General features: G+C 41.2%; 1 protein-coding gene across 3 annotated transcripts; it reads left to right on the top strand.

The window, feature by feature from the left end:
* The first annotated feature begins 2,086 nt into the window (after positions 1-2,086).
* Positions 2,087-15,596, top strand: LOC147886449 (uncharacterized protein At4g13200, chloroplastic). 3 transcript variants are annotated; one of them, XM_087395746.1, is made up of 5 exons: positions 2,088-2,362; positions 2,682-2,836; positions 2,995-3,124; positions 6,103-6,175; positions 15,309-15,596. In XM_087395746.1, exons 1-5 carry the CDS (start codon positions 2,194-2,196, stop codon positions 15,343-15,345), a joined length of 564 nt encoding a protein of 187 aa, XP_087251872.1. In that variant the 5' UTR covers positions 2,088-2,193; the 3' UTR covers positions 15,346-15,596. The 3 variants fall into 3 exon arrangements, with proteins under 3 accessions (XP_087251871.1, XP_087251872.1, XP_087251874.1); XM_087395745.1 differs by lacking the exon at positions 6,103-6,175 and having other exon boundaries at positions 2,087-2,362; positions 15,309-15,593; XM_087395748.1 differs by lacking the exon at positions 6,103-6,175 and having other exon boundaries at positions 2,092-2,362; positions 15,314-15,593.
* Positions 15,597-21,950: the final 6,354 nt, after the last annotated feature.

The raw sequence follows: 21,950 nt of genomic DNA, 5'->3' as shown, positions 1-21,950 counted from the left end.
GTTCAACTAGAGTTGAAATTGCCTTACAATCATGCGTTTTGAAGCTGTAATGGCAACCCATCTATATATTTGGAATCTTTCGTGACTATGCCCTCTTCTGATTACACAACTAAATTCCAAAGTAATAATGCAATAGCTACAAATCCAACATCTCAAATAATGCTTCAAGAATTCGGAATTCTCTCCTCAATGGTGCCTATGAGTAGCAAAACATCAACATAAAGAATGCCTATAAAAAACAACTTCCATTGTCTCTCTTGACATAAAGCATACTTTCAATTAGACACTTGTTGAGACCTTGGTTGGTTAAAACTATGAATTTTCTCATATCAAGCTACTCATAATCTAACATGCTTATCCACCTTTTTGAATAGCTATGCTTTGCACTAGGCTTTTATAACCTCCAAGTAACAATTGAGAATTTCCTAAGTTGGTTCTTTCATGGTCTCTCATGCCATTGCAAAAGACATACATACATTGTCTTTCTCATTGCTTTGTTCAAAAAATAAATGCATTCATGTCTTAGTGTTAGGAATCTAGAAGTAATTTCTGCATAGAGTCCTGCAAACATATATCATGATGCTCAACTAATGAGTAAGATTCAACCCAACATAATCTCTCAATAATCTATTTGACTAGATGATGTGTATATTATCATTTGAATGTCATTCTTTTCCATTTTCCTTCCTCCTTAGCAGGTATGATCTCCTTGAAGTATGTAAGAATACTCTTGATCGTTCCATTTAACATAATCCCATTGATATTGGAGTACCAAGATTGTTTCCATACTATACTTCCATGTTGCCTAATTTGTGTGCTCGATGCTTATGGATTGATATTTGCTCAGTGATCCCATGATCCTAGCATAACAAAATACATGCTAAATTTGATGAATTAGGGCACAAATGGGGCTCTTGGACTTAAGAATTGGTCCTATATGAATGAATTTGATGAATTAGTTCATAAATTTGATAAATCGGGGCACAAACGGGGCTCTCGGACTGAAGAATTGGTCCTTGTATGAATGAATTTGTCCTTCAGTCATGGTGTGCATTGATTTAAGCTTCATGACTCTTAGATTTGTCCTAATTGAACTAGACCAAGTGGCCAAACATAATTAGGTTTTGGTTTAGTGTGACTGTAGGTGAGCTTAGTTAGACTAACCCTTGGCTTTGACTAAAGCATGGTTGAGCAACACAAGGTATCTAAAATTATAACCAATCTTTATCTTTGGACATGTTTTTAAACCAACAATATTAAAGGATTTGCAAGAATCTCAAAAATTTTTTTATGGGCAAAGTTTTAAATTGCCTTTCAAAAACACAAAAATCGGTAGTGACTGGGGCAAAGTTGAGGCTTACTCCTATCCACGACTTTTGTGTCCATAATAACAGAGCAAGAAGGTGGTCATAACCGCAACAAGATGTTCCACTAGCCCATAATTAATTTATTCCAACTAGATGCTAAATTGTCAGCATCCCTCCCCTAATGCAAGAGGACAAAAAAACATGACTTGGCATCATCACCTTGTTTTTTGTTGTTTGTTTACACGCGCACGTTGTGCATTGAATGATTTGGCAGTCTCGACGTTGTTTCCAAATACACCCACCCATGGTGGTTTGAATGCATTTGGGCAGTGGGCTGGACGAGGAAGGGTAAAGTTGCCTACCCATGATCCAACAGGTAAGCTAACGGTGCAAACACTCTGAGGCCAGGTTAACACCACTCGATAGCCATCCTCCAAAAGGTGGTATGAAGGGTTGCAGTCCTAGTTGGCCCAATAGAAGGGATGGGCCCGGACACCGGTCCATGAAGGCCGCCCACTCCTCCTTCAACTACGACATGATTGGCCCATTCCATCTCCTCCAACCACTACACCAATCACATGTTGGTGACATAAATTAGTGGGTTGATGATGACTATGAGCTATAGTGACACTCGACGGGCATCCTCAAATTCTATTTCCTCCTTCATGGTGGGCAGGTGAACCCGAGCTGGTGTGAATGGCGACATGTGACGGCCATCCTCCAATTGGAGGTCGTACTTGATGGAGAGGTGAACCAGCCCTAACGACTGCCAAATCTTGCGAAAGGGCTAGGTAAGTTGAGCAAGGCACACTGCAAATGTGAAAGTGGTAAAACATACAAATTTGTATAAAGGGGGGAAATGTCTTGATAATCCAAGGTTGAAGCCATGGCGACCTCCAACGCCACAGCCACCTCCTCAGGCTTCCACTGCCTTCCTTTACGCCTTCGCCCATCATCCTTCACAATAGCACCTCTGTCTCTTGGCCAGAGAGTTTTGATACCTCCTCAGCGTCTCTTCACGGTTCACGCTGACTCTAAAGATGACCTAGGCCCCGGTCAGTACCCCTTCCCCTTCTTGTCGCATTGCTAGGAATTTTCGTAGCGCTTTTGGCCCCGCGAATGGCAATTACTACTTATTCATGATCAGTGGATGCCTCGACGTGAATGTGTGCGTCACAGTGGTTGCATTATAGGATGGACTCAGCAACTACATGTCTTAGACGGAAATAATTCCCGATTGTTTAGTTTGCTTCTGCTCTTCTGTTAAGGAAGCACTTAAGGACGACGCAGTACATTTTTGGTGTTCCTGTGAATTATCCTAATTCCATTTTTCGCCCCACAAAAGTGATCGATGTCTGGCATTTCGTGCCATAGGAGACAGTGAGAGCAAAGAAGTATTGGAGGCTTTCTTCTTAGGCAAGGCCTTCGCTGAGGCATTGACTGAAAGGCTGGGGACTGCTGTCGGGGAGTTTTTGAGTGACATAGGACGATTACAAGCGGAACAGCAGAAGCAGCTCCGTGACTTTCAGGTATATTCTCTAAATTACGAGAACTTGTGTGCTCACGTTGACAAAAGCACAGCTGTCTATATCAAAATGCAAAACGTGAATGTGACCGGAGGCATCAAATTCCTCCCTTTCCTCAAACAAAGGATCTAAAATGTTCCAAGGAACAATTCTCTGTACAGGAAGAGGTGCAGGAGAGAGCTAGGAAGGCAAAATTGAAGGCTGCACAAGAAGTACAGGCAGATGAACCCAAAGCACAGATAAGATCGCCGTACAACGGGACATCTGCATCTTCAACAAATTTGAATAATGGTTCGCCAACTGCAACCGTGTCGTCTCCTCCAAGACCGACTGCAGCACAAGATCCAACTGATTTGTGACGTTTGGCTTTATTGCAAAGTTGGACGGTAGTTGTATGTAATTAAAATCTAGCCGCCTGAGTAGAAATGTGCATTATTTGTGATTGATCAAAGGAATGACATAAGAGATATATCTATGTATGAAGCATTGAAGTGCATAGTCCCATAAAGGTCAGACTGAGCTCAGTATGTGGACACAGCTACAGCTATCTACAATGGCAAGAGGTCAAAATGTTATTGCAACATATGTTTGGGTGATCTCACTCTTTTCCATCCCACTTTTTATGCAAGATTGTGCTAGGCTTGTTGTTTTCGTCATTCTGCAGGACATATCTGCCACCCATGTAACAAAGCCAGATCAAACAGTCCAAAAATTCTTTTCAGCTTCGTTCAATCGAATAAATTACTTATCAAGTGGAAGCTGATGACATTGCAAAAATTGGAGGGGATCAAGCTAGGGTCCACTTTCAGCTGGTATTGCGATAATTCATTCTATCTTAAATGGTGCGTTGCCCTATCAGCTAGATTTAGATTTAGATGCTCGTTTGGGAGAGACTAAAATGAAATCGTTTAGACTTCACAAGCAGTTGTAGCTTGAATGAAGAGATTTGGACTACCTTTTGATTAGCCTTCTCCTTTAGTGCTAGCCTTCATCATGGCTGAGTTTGCCCTTCACTTCCGGAGTGCCGACAGAAACTCAGTACAAAGACTTTGTATAAATGATGCTCAAGTATGTGTGGGTATGTGGATTTGTATGTGTGAGAGCATACTTTTATACTATGGTCTACACCCACTATTCGGCGCTGATGACATCAGTGGGGATGTCATAGTAGCTAGTCCCTGCTATGCATGATGGAGTTTATGGTTTTCAATCTTATGAGTGACTATCATGAGATTGAAATTGCACTATGTTGTATTTTTAGAGGATGAGTTTGGGAATGTTCTTGGATTTATCTAGGTAGATAGGGTCCACTTTCAGCCATGTACCCCTTAGCATGTGAGCCCATGTGTGAGCAATTGTTTGCCTCGATTGCTGCCAATGGCATTTCCTTACCTTGCACGCCTTCAAGAAACTTAGTATGAAGACCTTTGTGTAGATGGATGCTCAAGTATGTGCGAGTGTGTGGATTTGTATGTATAAGAGCATATGTTTATATTATGGTCGACACCCACTGTTTGGCGCTAGTCCCTGCTATGCGTGATGGAGTTTATGGTTTTCAACCTTAATGAGTGACTATCATGAGATTGAAACTGCACATTGTGTTGTGTTCTTAGAGGATGAGCTTGGGCATGTTCTTGGATCCATCTAGATTTATAATGATAGGTTAAGGTTTAATTAGAGGCCTACGTCCCCAATCCTCTAACCTTGTTTTCACGAATCTTGAGCTATAACTTTCTGATCTATAATGTCCTGTTACATGCCATCCACTCTTGGTAGATACTAACTACAAGTTCACACACAGGTTAAACAATCAAGCGTTGGGCATCTAGCTCACTTCTTCGCTATAGAATGCCGAGTGGCCCTTGAGCTGAAATGTCCAAGATTGATGGCCAACTAATGAGGGCCAAGCCACTTAAACAGCCACAACCCATCGACTATGACCACCATAGACCTCTTGTGTTTATTTGACGTATTTTAGTAAGCACTGGGTTTGCCCAAGAGACTCCGCGGGTCTTTAGAAACCCAGTATAGCTGCTTATGCTTGGGCACTGATGACGACATAAGTGTTGCTTTGCTTGCTAAGTATGTCTTCCTTTTGTTTTTCATAAAAGTTTTTGTTTATCTCTTTTTTCTTCTCTTTCATTTTCTCTTTTATTTTTTTAATCTTTAGAACAACAAAAAATCTAAATTTGTATGATTGGACTTATTCTAGTCTTACAAAGGTATATACTCTTCTTGATTTGGGGCAATTCCATTTCCTATTTCTTGTTGAGCATCAAGCAGAAATAAAATGTCTTTGGATTTCAATCAATTGGCCTTATGGAGCTGGCATTGCTCATGATTGACCACATAATCGTGTAGGTAGGATTTCATATTTGGCCAATTAAGGTGTTGTTAGACCAAATCCAAGGTGCGATTAATGCATGTGTGTGTGGTACTTTGGATATCATGACATCCATAAAGTTTATGGCATTAAATGTCATCCCTTGTCACTTTCAAAGAATAATCCAGTCTGAATGGAATATTGTTGTGCTATCCACCCTCCCCAATGCCTAATGCTTGGCCTGCTCCTTTGGTGCCACATGTCCTATAAAAATCAGGCTGGACCTCTTGCCATGATTTCCATGTTTTTACATTTATATAATTAATTTTTACATTTGCCTCGTCTCATTGTACATATGCTTTTGCTTAGGATATTTTAAAACTTAATTATCATGCTCATTGTCAACTTGATTGTAACCTTTCGTGTACAAGAATCAAGATCCTTGATGAAGACCTCAAATTTGCATATGATACTCAGCTGTTAGATAGTTTAAATAAGATGTAGGTGATGCAGTCTTGACCAAGCATTTGTGCTTTACCTCACAATCTAGCGTGGTTTCGACCAAGAGTTTGTAGTATGCCTTGCTTTAAGAAATTTATACTTTTCTTGCAAAAAAAAGAACAGAATTTTTTTATGGTTTAAGGTCTCTCTCTTGAATTCTTGTAATATGTTGGGATATGTTGTAGACACGTACTTTAACAACCATTGGTGGAGGAAAGGTTTGACTAAACATATGTGCTTTGCATCACGACCATTTGGGTATGGATGTTTTGACCAAAAGGTTGTATTGTGCTTTACCTCACAATCTAGCGTGGTTTCGACCAAGAGTTTGTAGTATGCCTTGCTTTAAGAAATTTATACTTTTCTTGCAAAAAAAAGAACAGAATTTTTTTATGGTTTAAGGTCTCTCTCTTGAATTCTTGTAATATGTTGGGATATGTTGTAGACACGTACTTTAACAACCATTGGTGGAGGAAAGGTTTGACTAAACATATGTGCTTTGCATCACGACCATTTGGGTATGGATGTTTTGACCAAAAGGTTGTATTGTGCCTCAATTTAAGAAAGATTTTCATGTTTGTGCCTATCTTTTGAGTTTTTGTGGTTCTATCATACATTTGATTGAATTGTTTCGCAAAAGAACAAAAGCTTCCTTCCCCAGTATGAACAAAATTGCAAACACTTTGCTGTTGGGATATGGTGTAGGCTCGTCGTTCAACAACGCATAGAATGGGTATTGCCGTTGTAAATGGTCCTTGCCTTGACTAGGGCATCACAACACAATCGACCTTAGGTATGCATAGGTGTATAACTTCCCCCCTTGGTTGAGGTTTGGCTGCATACAGTTGCACGTCCACTTACGCTTTTAATTAGTGGGTGTTTATGAAATACTTTAACGCAACTAGCTTTGCACTAGAGAAATGTAGACAATTGGTTGCAACTTGTTACCTTGTGGTAAACATGATCTTGTATTTTTCCAAAGAGAATAAATTTTTGTTAATACTTGAAAAACCAACCATACAAACGTGGGAAGAAATGAAACCGATTGTCAACCGGCCTATTTTCAAAGAACCCAGCTCATTGCCTAGGGAGTCTTTGAAACAAGGGCTAGCGACCATGGTGGACTATACATCCAGCGATTTCCTTGCTCCATAAGTACATAAAAGATACCTGTAGGCCACGCCTTGCATAAACGCATAGCGGTCATCTGAGATCCTGTCATCCCATGCTTCCAAATGGCGCGCAAGGTGTACATGATGTTCCAGATGGCAACTAGAGTGGTTCCTAGGGGAACCTGGTAGGCACCCATCACAAAACTGCAGTGGGCATCCCAATTTCAAGTAGTGATGCTAGACACTGTCTCCCATAAACTAGCCTCTGGCGATTGCATAGGGTGCTGTTGGGAAGGAGGCGTCGCGTCCTGAGCCTGTATCTGGAAGACCCTCTGACCTTGGATATTGTAAACTAGAAGGCTGGACCAATGGAGAGGCATGACACCCCTCAGTTTGTTGGAAATGTCACCTCCCCATCTGTAAGCCCCCATATGAGGAGAGCATGGGGGGGGGGGGGGGGGACCTGGGTCCTGAGGGATGGCCACATGGGCAGCAAGATGGCTGCCATGGGGGCTTGAATCAGAGAGACATACCTGGAATGGTGGCATCATCATATGTGCTGGATATGGCAGCATGTAAGGGCAGGATCAGAGCTTGGAGTATGAGCCAAGAGGCGCCACATGGTGGGTATTCGTGGGCAGGCATGTGAACTGCATCAAGCCTGGAAACAGACAACGATGGGGCCGGTAGAAGGCTGGCACATGGCGGAGATATGGCACAACAGGTTCGGCCTTAGACTAGCCTGGGTAGGGTTGGCTGGAGCCAGCCAACCAGGGCAAGCTATGGGCAAACCAAGGAGCTGTGCCCCTGCAAAGTTATGGGCCAATTGGCCCTGGTTTTCTGCCCCAGGAGGGGCCAGAACCGGTCGGCCAGCAGGGGGAAACTGACCGACCAGGTTGGCCAGTCTGTGGCACCTGGGTCGGTGGTATTCCCAGCCCTCTGGGCCTATAAAGGAGGGCCTTTGTGCCCTCATAACTTATCTTTGGAGCAGCCTTTTGAGGAGCAGAAAGCAGCAGCACCGTGAGCCACAGTTGGGCCTCAACTTGGAGGTGACTAAGGCAAAAGGGCTGCAGACTTAGTACACTCATTGGCAGCCCACCTGGGCTGGTTTGCAGACAGCAAGGTGGAGAGATCTTTTGGACGGAGAGTCTACATACGCTCGAGGTGGAGCACGCGGGCTCAATTCTAGAGATATCCGGTAGATAGTAAAAGTACGTGGTAAGATCAAAGGACCACACTTTGGTGGGACTTTGGATCTCTCTCTCTTTTGTATTGTGTCCATAGCTTTGGATGGAAATATATATTCTTTTGGTAGCTTCTATATCTGGCTGGTTCATTGTCTATTGATGAGTCTGCACATTTGTGTGATGCACTTAAGTTTAAGAAGTTTGTGATTCCACACCCCACACACACTATGTGAGCTCTTGGGCTATTCTATCAGTCTTCTATTGTGTGTACCCTCTGTTGGGCGATTTCTAACACAATCAACCTAGCAACCATCCCCCAAGTGAAGTTCCGCTGCATCCTCTATTTCCTAGGCCTCCCCCATCCAAATCCTCTATGCTGCAAGGCAGCCCCAAAGGCAATGTGGAATCGTTTGCATATCTGTATCCACGTAGGAGCCATGGCATCTAGCATCTACGTGCATTTGCTTCAGCCATGGCCCAATGGGCAAACCTCAATGGGCCACCATCTAGAAGGAGTCGGAAATCTTCCGTGGCCTATGGCTGGTCCATAAGCATGACCAAAATTTGGAGATCACCTCCCGGGGAACTTGATGCTCATCCCTGTGCCGCCCTATCGAGGGAGTCCAGGTCACAACCTCTAATTGGAGGCGACAATCGATGTTTGTTGTGTACGAGATGAAAGGCACCACCTCCACCCTACTTGGAGTGCCCTTCCCATGTAGGTTAGAACCACTCTTCCGGATCCCACTGCAACGGCCCTCCCACAACCAAAGTTGCCACCTCAACCCCTCCTACCTACCGAGACTAGAATTGGATCAATGGTCCGATCCTTGTGCAAATGGCGCCACTATCTAGTACTTTACCACTCAAGCATTTCCAGGGTCCCATCCATCTCTAGGTCGTCACTTGTCTTGGGCTGAAGGCCTCCGAGTCCAACTCAATATTGTCTAGAACGGAAGGATTTGACGGATCCATGCAAAAATTGGATCCTGAGGTGCACCCTGGTCCTAAAAAATTGTCCAAACTAGGGGGGGGGGGGGTGAGGCTCTGTGCAAGCCCTCCCAGCATGACTTTGAGATCATAGAGTCTATCTCCAACATTTGGATACTTGACCCCGACAAATGAGAGAGTTCTCCGGCTGGTACCTTTGCCTCGGTGGGGAGGTGGCTCCATGCCCCGAATGAACTGGCTGGGCCACTATCCCGCTGTGTCCAACCAATGTGCATTTGTTGTCCCAGCATGAGACCATCTTGATCTCTAACCTCCAAGTGCCATAAGAGGGGCTGTTTCTCTCAAAGTTCTCATGGCACTGCAGGCTGGCATGAATGAGTCCTAGGGCAAAGTATTTATATGGATTTTGTGGTAGGTTTACTACGAACCTCTCGTGGGCATGATGCAATTTGGGTAATCATTGATCGACTCACCAACCCAACTTGCTCATTTGTTTGTTGAGAAGTTGTTTAGTTTTTATGGCTTACTGGCTGAAATAGTCAGTGACAAAGATGCTAAGTTTATGGGCATGAGTTTCTTCCGTTGAGAAAATTTCCGTCGATTCATTTGAAAGATTTTCCATTCATTGATTTCATTCTTGTGAGAGAGTATTTCTTGTTTTTGAGAAAGAGAGAGATCTAGATCTTAGTCTTTGAGAGAGAGATTTTGAGAGATCTGTGAGAAAGAGAAAGAAGGTTGATTCCAAAGTAGTGAAGCTTCTCTGTCAGCTTCCTTCGGCGACTTTGACTAGAGCTCCTAAGCTAAGCCTCTCCAACAAGAGATCCATGCCATGTGATGTAGATGCCCTTGACGAGGTGAGCTAGCATGGTTGGGGTCTAGATCCCATGGAGAGTCATTCAATCCAAGACTGGTAGCGCTATTCGCTTCGGTGAGAAGTAGGCTATGGGTGTCATGAGTGATGGATTCCCTAGAGACCATATGACTTGTTGGCTTCAAAAACATTAGGCTGGGGCATGTGGTATGGGATGCATGACCTAACCCTTACTTAAACTAGCTTGCTTGTGGTCTAGAATATAGGCTTGGGGTGCTTTCTTGCATCTGGAATGTAAGGCTGGGTGGTGAGCCACTAGCTCTCCTCCATATAGTTTGTTCTTAAGAGTGTATCTGTATTTTTCAAATTCTTGTTGTTGGATACACGTGTTGTACTTTCTTCTCCTGTGCCTTTGGCAAGGCATGGATAAGTTGTGGAGCATCGTGGTTAGATTTTTACTCAAGATGCTCTCTCTAGGTATGGGCCTTAACACAATCCTTGCGGTCACAATCCGTGACTTTTGACAAATGAGACAAGAAGAAGCACATTGATAAACATCTTTTCTAATCTGAGGTCAATAGAAATACGTTTCAAGGTGCTTCGAAGTTAGTGACACACCTTGATGTCCTATGAGAGAGAGAAAGAGAGAGAGAGAGACTTGATGGATGACTGAGCAGCATATGGATAGGTGGATGGTGTATGGGCATTGGAAAGTGTAGGGCGTTGTTGGACAAGTGGGATTTGTTGTTATGTCCATGTTTGCACATATCGTGGCTAGTGTTATGGAGGTTATTTTAACCTAGGGTCGTGTAACCTAATGTTGGGATAGGTATGACATGAATACCTTTGGTATAATTAGGGTAGTCTTACGGTTGAGACTCATGGCATTCTTGTGGGCTCTTGAAAATACGTAGTTAGGATGGAGCCTATCTAGGCCTATGATCCCCTGATAACATCTGTGTGTAAATGGGGCTTCGTGATATGGGACACATAGTCTTACTCAGGAATTCACTTGTCCAGTTGCTTGATCTCTAACTCGGGGGTGATCCTTGCGAGGATCTATGGTGGGAGTGGGGACACGCTAGTGTACACCATGTATCCTTTTGTGTTTGTGTTCTAATACTTGCTTGTAGATAGAGGATTGCGTTATACACCTAGGTTAGTTATGGCTAACCTTTAAGGGTGTTTCATTTGGTATTACAGCTAGGTTTCAATCTTGGCACCTATGGGTTATGGGCCCACCATGCTTCTTTAGCGCACTCTGATAATACTATGTCCACATCTAGACATAATGTGGCAGACTGTTATGTCCACTTCTAGACATAACATGGCTAGAGTTATGGAGGTCAGGTTAACCTAAGATCACGTAACCTTAGGACATAATGTACGTTTGGTATAGTTAGGGTAGTCTTAGGTTTGAGACACCTAGGACAATTAGTTGATGTGATGATTCATCAACTGATTATTACTAGCACAATTGGTGGCTTGAGTACACATGATGGTGAAGACAATTGGGATTGATCAAAATATTGAAATTTTGATAAAGGCCATGGGCAAATGTTGCAAAATAATATATATTGACTCTTGGCTAATTTATTGTATTTGTATTGGGGGTGTATTTTTGTTGGAAAGGTCACCTTACCATCTGTAAGCTCCCATATGAGGAGAGCATGGGGGGGGGTGGACCTAGGGTTTGAGTGTCTGCCACATGGGCATCTGATTGGATGTCATGGGGACAAGAGCTAGAAGGGATTGAGTGATAAGATGGGGCTGCCACAGGGACAGCATCTTGGCTGTCATGTGGGCAGCACATCTAGAGCTGTTATGAGCAGATCAGAGGGTCAGAATAGTGCAGAAGCATGGCAGATTATGGATTACAGACGCCTGCTGTACGGCTGGTTTCAGGGACATGTACGGAGCTCGGGCAAGAGCCCTAGAGCTGGAACAAGCCTGGAGCAGAGGCAAGATAGTCTGGGACAGATTGCGATGGATCTAGGACATGGAGGCGCACTGTTTGCAGCAGGTTTGGTGGGGCTGGACCCTGAATATATAGGGCTGGGCCCTTGCCTAGATTGGAGGGCCAAAGGCCCTAGAAGTGTGGGGCCAAAAGCCCCGGGTTGTGAGCCCTTAAAGGGCTGGACCAGCCACAGTCTGGTCGGCCAGTCTGGTCGGTTTTTTGACAGGCTGGTCGGTTCTTTGACAGGCCCCTAGGCCTATAAAAGGAGAGACTTGATGCCTCATAATTCATCCAGCAGCCAGCAATCCATGAGGCAGAAAGGAGCAGCAGGAAGCCACCCTCTGGGCCTATATCCAGGAGGTGAGAGGGTGCTTGAAGGGCTGCAGACTTAGCCAGGAAGGGCTGGACCTTGGCTGTCTTCTAGGGCAGAAGGTTGCTGAGATCATCATCTTTTGGAGCAGCCAGTCACAAGCAGGTTGGAGCAGTGGAACAGCTATCTTGGGGCCTACATTCAGGAGGACCAAGGGGACCTGTGTGCTGTAGACAAAGCTTGGCAGGGGCTGCCCACCTAGGCTGATTCACAGGCAGTAAGGTGGAGAAGAACACACTAGACGGAAAGTCTACAGACGCTCGAGGTGGAGCACGCGGGCTCGAGTCTAGAGATAGCCAGCAGATAGGAGAAGTACCTTGTGGTTAGATCAGAGGACCACACCATTGGTGGGACTCTGGATCTATCTATTTTGTATTGTGTCCATAGTTTTGGATGGAAATATATTATTTTGGTGGTTTCTTTATCTGGCAGGTTCATTGTCTATTGATGAGTCTGCACATCTAATCTATGTGACACACATTAAGTTGAAAAGTTTGTGATTCCACACCCCACACGCACATTGTGTGAGCTCCAGGGCATTACTATAAGTCCTCCGTTGTGCGTATCCTCTGTTGGGTTATTTCTAACAATTTTGCTTTGAGATATTTCAAGCTCATGGAGCTTTAATAAGCAATTACTCCAATTGTGGACAAGGGATACTTTTGGATGTATTATTAATGGCTCTTTTTTAATTTTCAATGAAATATTATAAATACTCTAGATAGGAAGCTAGAGCCACCATCTAGAGGGGGCCCCATGCCTGGTCACTTTATTTCTCCTAATCTCTCTTCCTAGTTTTTGTGACTTTCCTCGACATTCGTTAAGGAACAGTGTACTTGCTACTTCATTCTTGGGGTGGCAATCAAGGTTTTTTTAAGAAAGAAGGGTGTGCACAAAGTCGATAGCATTTTCTTTCATGTCTTTTCTATTTTTTTTAATTTGCTTTTCCGTTGATCGAAATGAGAGCGAAATCTATCGTAGTGGATTATTGATCTAGTAGCTGGAGGGTGAAAGCTCCTTAGAAATAGTTAGTGATACTACCAAGTTTCAAGTGCGGAAGCTTAGGGATTGAACAGTTAACTCTGTGGATCTATGCAGCTTTGGTGCCTTCTTCCTCATTTGGACAAACCAGTCGATCAGCTTATTATGAACAGTGTGCTTTGTTACCTCTCAGCCCCATAGCTCAGTAACTGTAATTCCTATGTTTATGTTCTTTGTTAATTTGCAAAAATGTGGGCATGTTTATTTTTTTGTTCATGTGGCAACTATGCAATACCTAGCTTTAGAATGGTTAATTATACAACCACAAGCTACACAAAAGGTATCCAAGTAGTCCAAAATGGCCATAGTATTCTCAGGAGTTAAGTTGGTATCATTAGCACCCTGTTGATAAACTAGATATCTGCTTGAGGGGAGTTGAGGTTAACCTCTCTCATCTATGTCTAGATTAGCTAGCCCAAAGAACTTACTACAGTTGCAAAGAGTAGAGGAACTATAGGGCATCCTTGTCTAATTGACCTTTCCAAAAGGAAGGGAGCATACGTTCATTATTCACACAAACTTGATCCACAATTGAAGTGTTGATCAATGAATGCCCATGGCCCAAGCTCTCATGCTAATATATAACCTAGGTCTAAATATATCATAAATGCTTCTGTTTCTTTTGAACTATAGCTTGGATCGTATTTCTTAACCTTAGCCCTAGGTCCTTCCATGCTAAGCGAATGGTATGGACTCCTACTCTTCCTTAACCCTTGGGCTACATTTAGGCAACTCATGGTTAGCTAGGGATGTAACACACTTCTTCCCCCAAGGTATTAATGTCCTCATAAATGAATGGGGAAAATGAATGGACAAATTTCTTTTAGATATCCTAACATATATTCCTCAACATTCCATTTAAACTCCTAGAAGTTGAACTGGAATTTTATAAAGAGCCCCTAAACAATCCTCATAGCTTTCCATACCATCTAAGTCATCTTTAAGAGAATACATAGGCTAGACTAAGTCATGAACAGGTTTTGGTTCAACTTAGATCTCTAGTTGGTTATTCTCTTTGTCATGCTAGCTTATTCCTAGAGTCCCATGTGAAATGAATGCTACTTCTACCGGCTAAACTTTCAACTCTTGTACAACATATTTCTTTCTTCTTGTACATAGAAGAGAAGTAGATGAATTCAAAACGAGAGAGAATTCTATTTTCATAAGCCAAATATGATTAGAGAGCAAAGTTAAACCAATATCATGGGGAAATTATAGGATATTTTCAATACACACTACCCTTACATCCCTTGTCTTGAAGATCCAATATCCCTTCTCTATAGGTATCAATATAAATATCCCTTATATCCCTTCTCTTGAAGATCCATCCAAGGACCCTTCTCATGAAGGCCCATCCAAAGATGGTGTTTTCAAATGCCATCTTGCTCAACCTTTAGCGCTTTTGATTAGCTTTCTTTACTTATGTAGGAGTCTATGCATACCCTACAAGAATCACCCATTTGAATATTATTCAATGTGTTCTTACTAGCTAAGGTTTGAATTAAAGTTTTTATTTAAGCATTTCCAAGCTATGGCCTATAGTTGTTCATGCGTAATACAACGTGGGCTACATTATTGGGATGCACCTCTCCCAATTTAGTGATTGTCTTGAGACAAATGCCTTCAGCATATTCTCTGGTATGATCTCTCACCTAATAATCTTAAGAGATCAACCAAGCTCATACCCACTTTCCTTCCCAAGAAACTATTTGTCGAGAAGTGTCTATTCTACTTCGAGCTTTGTTCACAAACTATGACACTATGCAATTTGTAAAGTCCATTTTTAATATTTGATTAATAGATATTTAATGTGTATTGGTTTAGCGAATTGTCTCCTATGCTCTCTTTATCTTGTCTTGGATAACCTTGTAATAATTACCTTGGATATATTGTTACAAAAATTACATTTTTGATATATCTTGCTTTGGATATTATTTTATTCTAGTCAAGTGTGACTATGGCAATATATTCCATAGGAGCGCTCCGGATGCGGTGGTAATACTAGTGGATGCTTTGTGTGGTTAGTTGGGGACGCCTAACTAGCTTGTGTTTTGGCATGCTAGATGGTCGGTATTGTGGGTGATTCCATGTTAATACTGATGTCGCTAGTGTTATTGGTGTTGTGCTTGATTATTGTACTGTGAGCGCAATTATGTTGGGATCGGTTGATTCAGTGATTTGTTCAATCGATTGTTAATAACTAATGTAATTGGTAGCTTCAGTACAGGTGATGGAACTAATAGCGAGGATTGGAGTTAGTGCGAGAGTATCGATCAAGGTGTCGCATGACATCTTTTATGGCCATGGGTTAATTTTGTATTTCTTTGATATTATAAAGTTTGAGTAATATTTTTTGGAGAGGACATAAATCAATTTTGGGGCCAAAGAGGCTATGTAAAGCAGATCTCTTATTTTGGAAGACAGGGATAATTTTGGCTTCTTGTTCTTTTACGAAATATTTTAAATACTGTAGATGAGGAAGCGTGAGCCACTCATCTAAAGGGGGGGAGATTGTATCTAGTCTGCTTGTCGCTATCATTGTGTGATTGTATTCTTCTTCTCCAATTGAATTAAGTAGTGAATTTGTGTGTAAGAGTCTCCCTTTTTTGGTTTTAGTAGTATCGAGCTTTGGTCACACTCTTGTGGAGGCAGAAAAGAAGATTTAGTCAAAAATCTTGTGAGAAGAGCTGTTCAGAGTAGTACATGTGATAGAAGAAGAGGCGTCGATTCCAAGGAGATCAAGAAATCAAGGGGCCTCTGCAAGCAACAAAAAAACTCACAAGTAGTGTGGGGACTCGTGCCATTACTCCTTCTTTACTTAGGCCCACGCACCTACTTAACTCTACCCACATGCCTTCACTCCTTCTAGTGGTGGCCGCGAATCTGCTTTGGGACTCTGCGTAGAGAGCCACAAATCCACTCTGGGACTCTGCACAGAGAGCCACGTTGACAACGCCAGACGCATTGAATTAAATCCGTTGCCCCGTCGCCGCTTATGTGCAGTCTGCACTATGCTGTCGCGCAACGAGAAGGAAGCTCACAGCCTCACCAAAACCTCTAATTGACTCTGGATCTCATTCCGTGCACCGGATCCCATAGCCTTTGCAATCGTTGCGTGCAAAGCGCCGTCTCTCATCATTCTCCACCTTTAATTCTTATCACGCCAGCCTGCATTGTCATGCATGCCCATCAAGTCTTGGTCGTTGTGCCTGCACGGAGCTAGCACTAGATGGCGGTCCCGTTCTGTCCCTGCCATTGCAGTCAGCACTCAATGCCCTTATTGATTAAGCTCTAACTCTCTCTTGCAGGCCAACAACTTTATTTCTCTGAACGTGCAACCCGCATATCTACCCATTGACTGTCCTTAGAGTCTAGTTTGGACGTTGACACAACCCTCTGGACAATCCATGCATGCCATGAACCTCTGCATCATCTCTCACAACACCTATAATCATAAAGGCATGTTATTCAAAGCATTGGCTCAGTTTTTCACTCCAACAGTTTAAGGGAACGGAGGAGAGATCACGAAGCAGTTCATTCCATCTCACTGTAGAGTCAAAGATTTCTTTGACTAAATTAAAGCTATATGACTCAACAGTCTTTATTTAAAAAGAAAAAGAAAAAGAAAAAGAAAAAGGAGAGAGCCCAAATATTCATAAAAGCCTTTTAAGGGAAAATTTCAAAGAAGACATATTGGCGATTTGCAACATACAAAGTGCGAGGCAACTCCATCAACATTAAAGGTGAAAAGCGCAACTGAATCTCAAAAAGCTCAAATCAAGAAGGAGATTTGGAGCCACAAACTCACCAAGCAATTAATTGGAGAGTGTTTGAGCATAAAGGCGACATCAAGCGACATCATTGGCCACATATGTCCCACTCTAGCCCTTTCTTCATCTGATTAAAGAGCGAGATAAGTGATTTCTTTTGCTTTATATTTCATACACAGTAACGTCCACCATCCGCTTACCATACACTTGAATTACAATTTTTTTTCATCCATTTACTTTTTGATACACTTAGTATCCTTAATTCCCTCTGCTCCGCTTTATTTGTATTTATTGCAATATCATGGGGGATCAACCACAACCACCCATGCTCCAAGAGCAATTAGACGCACTTTAGGCACAGTTGGCAGATGAGCGTGAGCATAGGGAGAGATTGAAAAAGAAACTCAATGGTAAGAAAAGGAAGGACATTATCTGATGATGAGTCCAAAGATGATCCTATTATTAGGACAATCAGGGTTGCACTGAGAGCACATAATTTGAAAAAGGGAAGTAAGATAAGTAGAAAAGATTTCTCATTTTAAAATTTTGATGAAAATAAAGATGCATGCACTATCTTGTCTTGGATCACTCAGTCAGACGAATATTTTTTAGGGAGAAAAAGATAAAATTAAATGTGCTAAAATTAAGGGTGGAACGTCATTAAGCCCAGTAAAAGACGACCAAAATCCTAGAAGTCTTCTCAAAGGCTTATCAAGAGAGATTTCCTTCCCTCACACTTCAAAGCAAAAGCCAGGCAACAGTGGGATACTTTCAGGCAATTCGATAAAGAAACAATCTCTACATACACTGATAGGTTTTGGCAAACCTTGTTTCAGTTACAATCCTTAGAGAAAAAGAGTGAGCGAGATCAACGAAGAAAATATGTGGTAGGTTTAAAATCTAAATTGAGAGTTGAGATTAATATGTTCCATCCTCATCCACTGAGCTCTGCCATTTCTCTTGAAATGAATTGAGAGGAAGAATGGAACCCCAAAAGTAGGGAAGAGCTTGGATCAACTTGTACCCTTCCATAAGAAGAGGAGGTTTGACAAAAAGCCTCTCTTCAAATCTAAATCTGGTTTTGTTCCACAGAAACAGATTCTTCTTCAAAGTCGAATGGTGGAAATTTCTAGAAGAAGGAAATAAGATGCTACAAGTGCAATAAGGTGGAACATATAGGAACTGAATCTCTAGAGAGAGAATACTTCAATGGCAAAACTGCATATGATCGAGAACAGCAGAGCAGCCAAGCAAGAAGGAGACACGACGCCAAGCCACTCCAAAGGTGGAGGTAAGTATGATTATTATGCTCTTTTGAAAATGAAAGGTTTCATTAACGGGGTAAAGAAGTTGTTATTCTACATAACGATGGTAGTACACATGATTTCATCTCGGAAAGAGATTTGGCAAAGCTAAACCTAGAGTCATCCCCATCTCATTATAAAGTTAAATCTACTTTCACCAAACGAAGCATAACTGCATTAGAGAAGTCAAGGATCTAGAAATTTCAATCAAACCTTACAAGAATAGATGAGACCTTCTAGTGGCACTCTTACAAGGAGTTGATATCATCTTAGGAATGTTATGGAGACATCAGTATAATCCTAAGATAGATTATGACTCACATTAGATGTGGATTGAGAAGGACAAACAAGAAATATGTCTAAAGAGTTCCATGAAAATTGAAATCAATCCTTTACTCAATCATACACAATCCAAGAGAGCAATAAGGAAACGTGAGAAAACATATTTGATTTTGGTCAATACAGTAATGGCCACTTAGACAAACACTAAGCCTACAAACTAAAAGTTTCTTTCTCAAAATTTTGATTGTTTCTTAGAGGATTTACCACTGTGATTACCATGCCCTCGATCTAAAGATGATAGGATAGAAATCCTACTGGGTAATACTCCACCCTGCAAGGCTCCTTATAGAGTCAACCAGTTAGAACAAAAGGAAATTGAAAAGTAAGTGGAGGAATTAATACAAAGAGGATTGATAAGACCCAAAAAATCTCCTTATGGGCACCTGTCTTGTTGGTCAAAAAGAAAAATGGAACCCATCGAATGTGCATAGACTACCGTGCACTAAACAAAATCATAGTGATGGACAAATATCTAATCCCTAGGATTGATGATCTTTCAGACAAATTGAAAGGGGCCAAGGTCTTCAGTAAGATTGATCTTAAATCTTACTGAAGATCTTTTAGACAAATATCCAATCCCTAGGATTGATGATCTTTTAGACAAATTGAAAGGGCCAGATCTTAAATTTGGATATATTCAAGTTCGTATGGTAGAAGAGGATACATACAAGACTTCCTTTTGAACTAAAACATTATGAATTCCTAGTTATACCTTTTGGGCTAACTAAAACATGACATTATGAATTCCTAGTTATACCTTTTGAACTAAAACATGACATTATGAATTCCTAGTTATACCTTTTGAACTAAAACATGACATTATGAATTCCTAGTTATACCTTTTTGATGATCTTTTGGTGTTTAGCAAAGATATTGAGGAGCATAAGGAACATCTAAAGTTAGCCTTTTCACGTTTGAAAGAAAATCCATTGTACATAAATCCTGAAAAGAGTAGAGTATTTGGGTCACATAGTGTCTGCCGATGGGATTTGAGTAGATCCAAAAAACATTGAATGTATAGTCACATGCCCTAAACCCTGAGACATACACAAATTAAGATCACTCTTGGGATTGTGTAGCTTGTATAGGAAGTTTATCAAGAATTTTGCATTCGTTGCACATCCATTGACATACCTTCTTAGAAAAGCTAAGCATTTCTTATGGACCGAGCATCAAGATAAATCCTTTGTAGCTTTGAAAGAAGCTCTCCTACAAGCTCCTGTGTTGCAACTACCAGATTTCTCTAGACCATTCTTTGTAGTTGTAACTGATGCTAGTGGATATGGAGTTGTGCTTATGCAAGATGGACATCCTATAGCATATGAGAGCTGAAAATTAAAACTAGCGAAATGTAGTTATAGTACATATGATAAAGAATTAACCCCTATTGTTCATGCCTTATAAATGTGGAAACGTTGTTTGATGAGAGTTGAGTTTCTTATCAAAACTGATCAACAAAGTATCAAGCATTTGTTGACTTAGCCATTAATACTTGATAGGCATATCAAATGGGCATCATTTATACAAAGTTTTTAGCCCATGATTTAGTATGAGCCTGGTAAAGAGAATGTAGTTGATGATGCTCTCAGCAAAAAGCCAAGTATTAATCACATCACTAGTGTAAAGACCCAGCCTTTTGAAGGTATGAAGAATTCTTACCAAAAGGATCCAGACTTTTTTGATATATGAAATAAATTAGAGAATAATAATTGGAATCCTATGTTAGAATATACATGCAATGATGGATACCTCTTTTATCAAAAGAAATTATGCATCACTTGACCCTTTAGACAAATTGTAATGAAAGAAATCCGCCAACCACCATATATGGGACATAGGGGAGTGACTGCCGCTTTACAAGTGATAGCAAGAGAAATTCATTGGCCTATTATAATAAAATATGTGGCTAAGTTCGTAGCCAACTACATCACTTGCCAGAAGATCAAGAGTTATAAAGGAAAGATTCCTAGATTACTTATACCTTTGCCTATTCTTACACAAAAGTTGGGAACAAATATTCATGTATCTCATAACAGGTTTTCTTGCTACAGCGAATCAAAATGATATGATATGGACGATTGTGGATTGCTTTAGTAAGCAAGCCTATTTTATCCTATGCAAGAAAACTTTAACAGCTCAGCAAGTTGCACATATATTCATCATTGTTCATCATGGCTTGCCAAAGATCATAGTGTTTGATCGAGATTCAAAGTTTTGCAGTAATTTTTAGACTGCATTATTTCCTAATCTAGGCACACTGTTAGATTTCTCCTCAGCTGAATCCAATGGACAAACTGAAGTCACAATTAGTACTATTCTAGACATGAGCTTATGTGGGAAGTCAACCAAAGACTTGGGACAAATATCTTCACCTCTTACAATTTGCTTACAATAATACGCCTCATTCTGCAACTGGAAGAGCATCCTTTGAGATCATCTATGGGAAAGTTTACCTATACATATCACACGATTGACCCTTTGAAGCAGCAGATGCATTTACCCAAAACTATCAAAATATTCTCAAAAAGGTTAGAGAAGCCATTGCAATCGCTCAAGAGAAGTACACAAAACAGGCTAATAAGAAATGGAAACACATGCTTTTAAAGAAGGTGATTATGTACTTTGAGAAAAGAAGATTAAAGAGCATTAAGAAATGGCCAATAATTAAAATGTCCCCATGTTTTTATGGACCTTTCAAGGTGATTCAAAAAATCAATGATCTAGCACATAGGCTTGAATTACCAGATAACTAGAAAATACATAATGCTTTTCATACCAGCCTCTTAAAGCCATTCAAAGGAACTCTACCTATACATCCTATTTATGAAGAGGCTCCATTGATTGTTGATGAAGAAGAAATATTAGAACCTGAATGCATTATTGATCTTCAACACATCTCGACCCGAATAAAAAAAGTCTATACCAAATATTTGCTCAAATTTAAGAATCACCCGAGAGATGATACTCAGTGGATGCTTGAGTGGTTCTTTCGAGCTTTTCTATACCTCATCAGTTCTATAATCAAACACACAACTGAGGTCAATTGCAATCCAAGCAAGAGGGATGTTACCTAAATTATATTTCTAATATATCTTGCTTTGGATATTATTTTATTTTAGTCAAGTGTGACTATGGCAAAGTATTCCATCGGAGTGCACCGGACATGGCGTGGGTCCTAGTGGATGATTTGGGTGGTTAGTTGGGGATGCCTAACTAGCTTGTGTTTAGCCATGCTAAATGGTCGGTATAGCAAATGATTCCAAGTTAATACTGATGTCGCTAGTGTTATTGGTGTTGTGCTTGATTATTGTACTTTGAGCGCAGTTATCGATTGATTTGGTGATTCGTTCAATCGATTGTTAATAAGTAATGTAATTGGCGGCTTGAGTGCAGCTAGCAAGGATTGGAGTTAGTATGAGGGTACCGAGATCAAGGTGTCACATGGTGC

Source organism: Dipteris shenzhenensis, chromosome 24 (assembly GCF_047967505.1).
Source record: "Dipteris shenzhenensis isolate YYH24624 ecotype China chromosome 24, Dip_SZ_1.0, whole genome shotgun sequence".
In the NCBI taxonomy this organism is placed as follows: Eukaryota; Viridiplantae; Streptophyta; class Polypodiopsida; order Gleicheniales; family Dipteridaceae; genus Dipteris; species Dipteris shenzhenensis.
This window is presented reverse-complemented; position numbering and strand designations above follow the sequence as displayed.

Excerpts from the sequence above, each read along its gene's own strand:
- LOC147886449 (XM_087395745.1), top strand. The coding sequence starts at position 2,194 with ATGGCGACCTCCAACGCCACAGCCACCTCCTCAGGCTTCCACTGCCTT. Across the intron at positions 2,363-2,681 it reads TAAAGATGACCTAGGCCCCG|GAGACAGTGAGAGCAAAGAA; the intron begins GTCAGTACCCCT and ends TTCGTGCCATAG. Across the intron at positions 3,125-15,308 it reads TTCAACAAATTTGAATAATG|TACAGGTGATGGAACTAATA; the intron begins GTTCGCCAACTG and ends TGGTAGCTTCAG.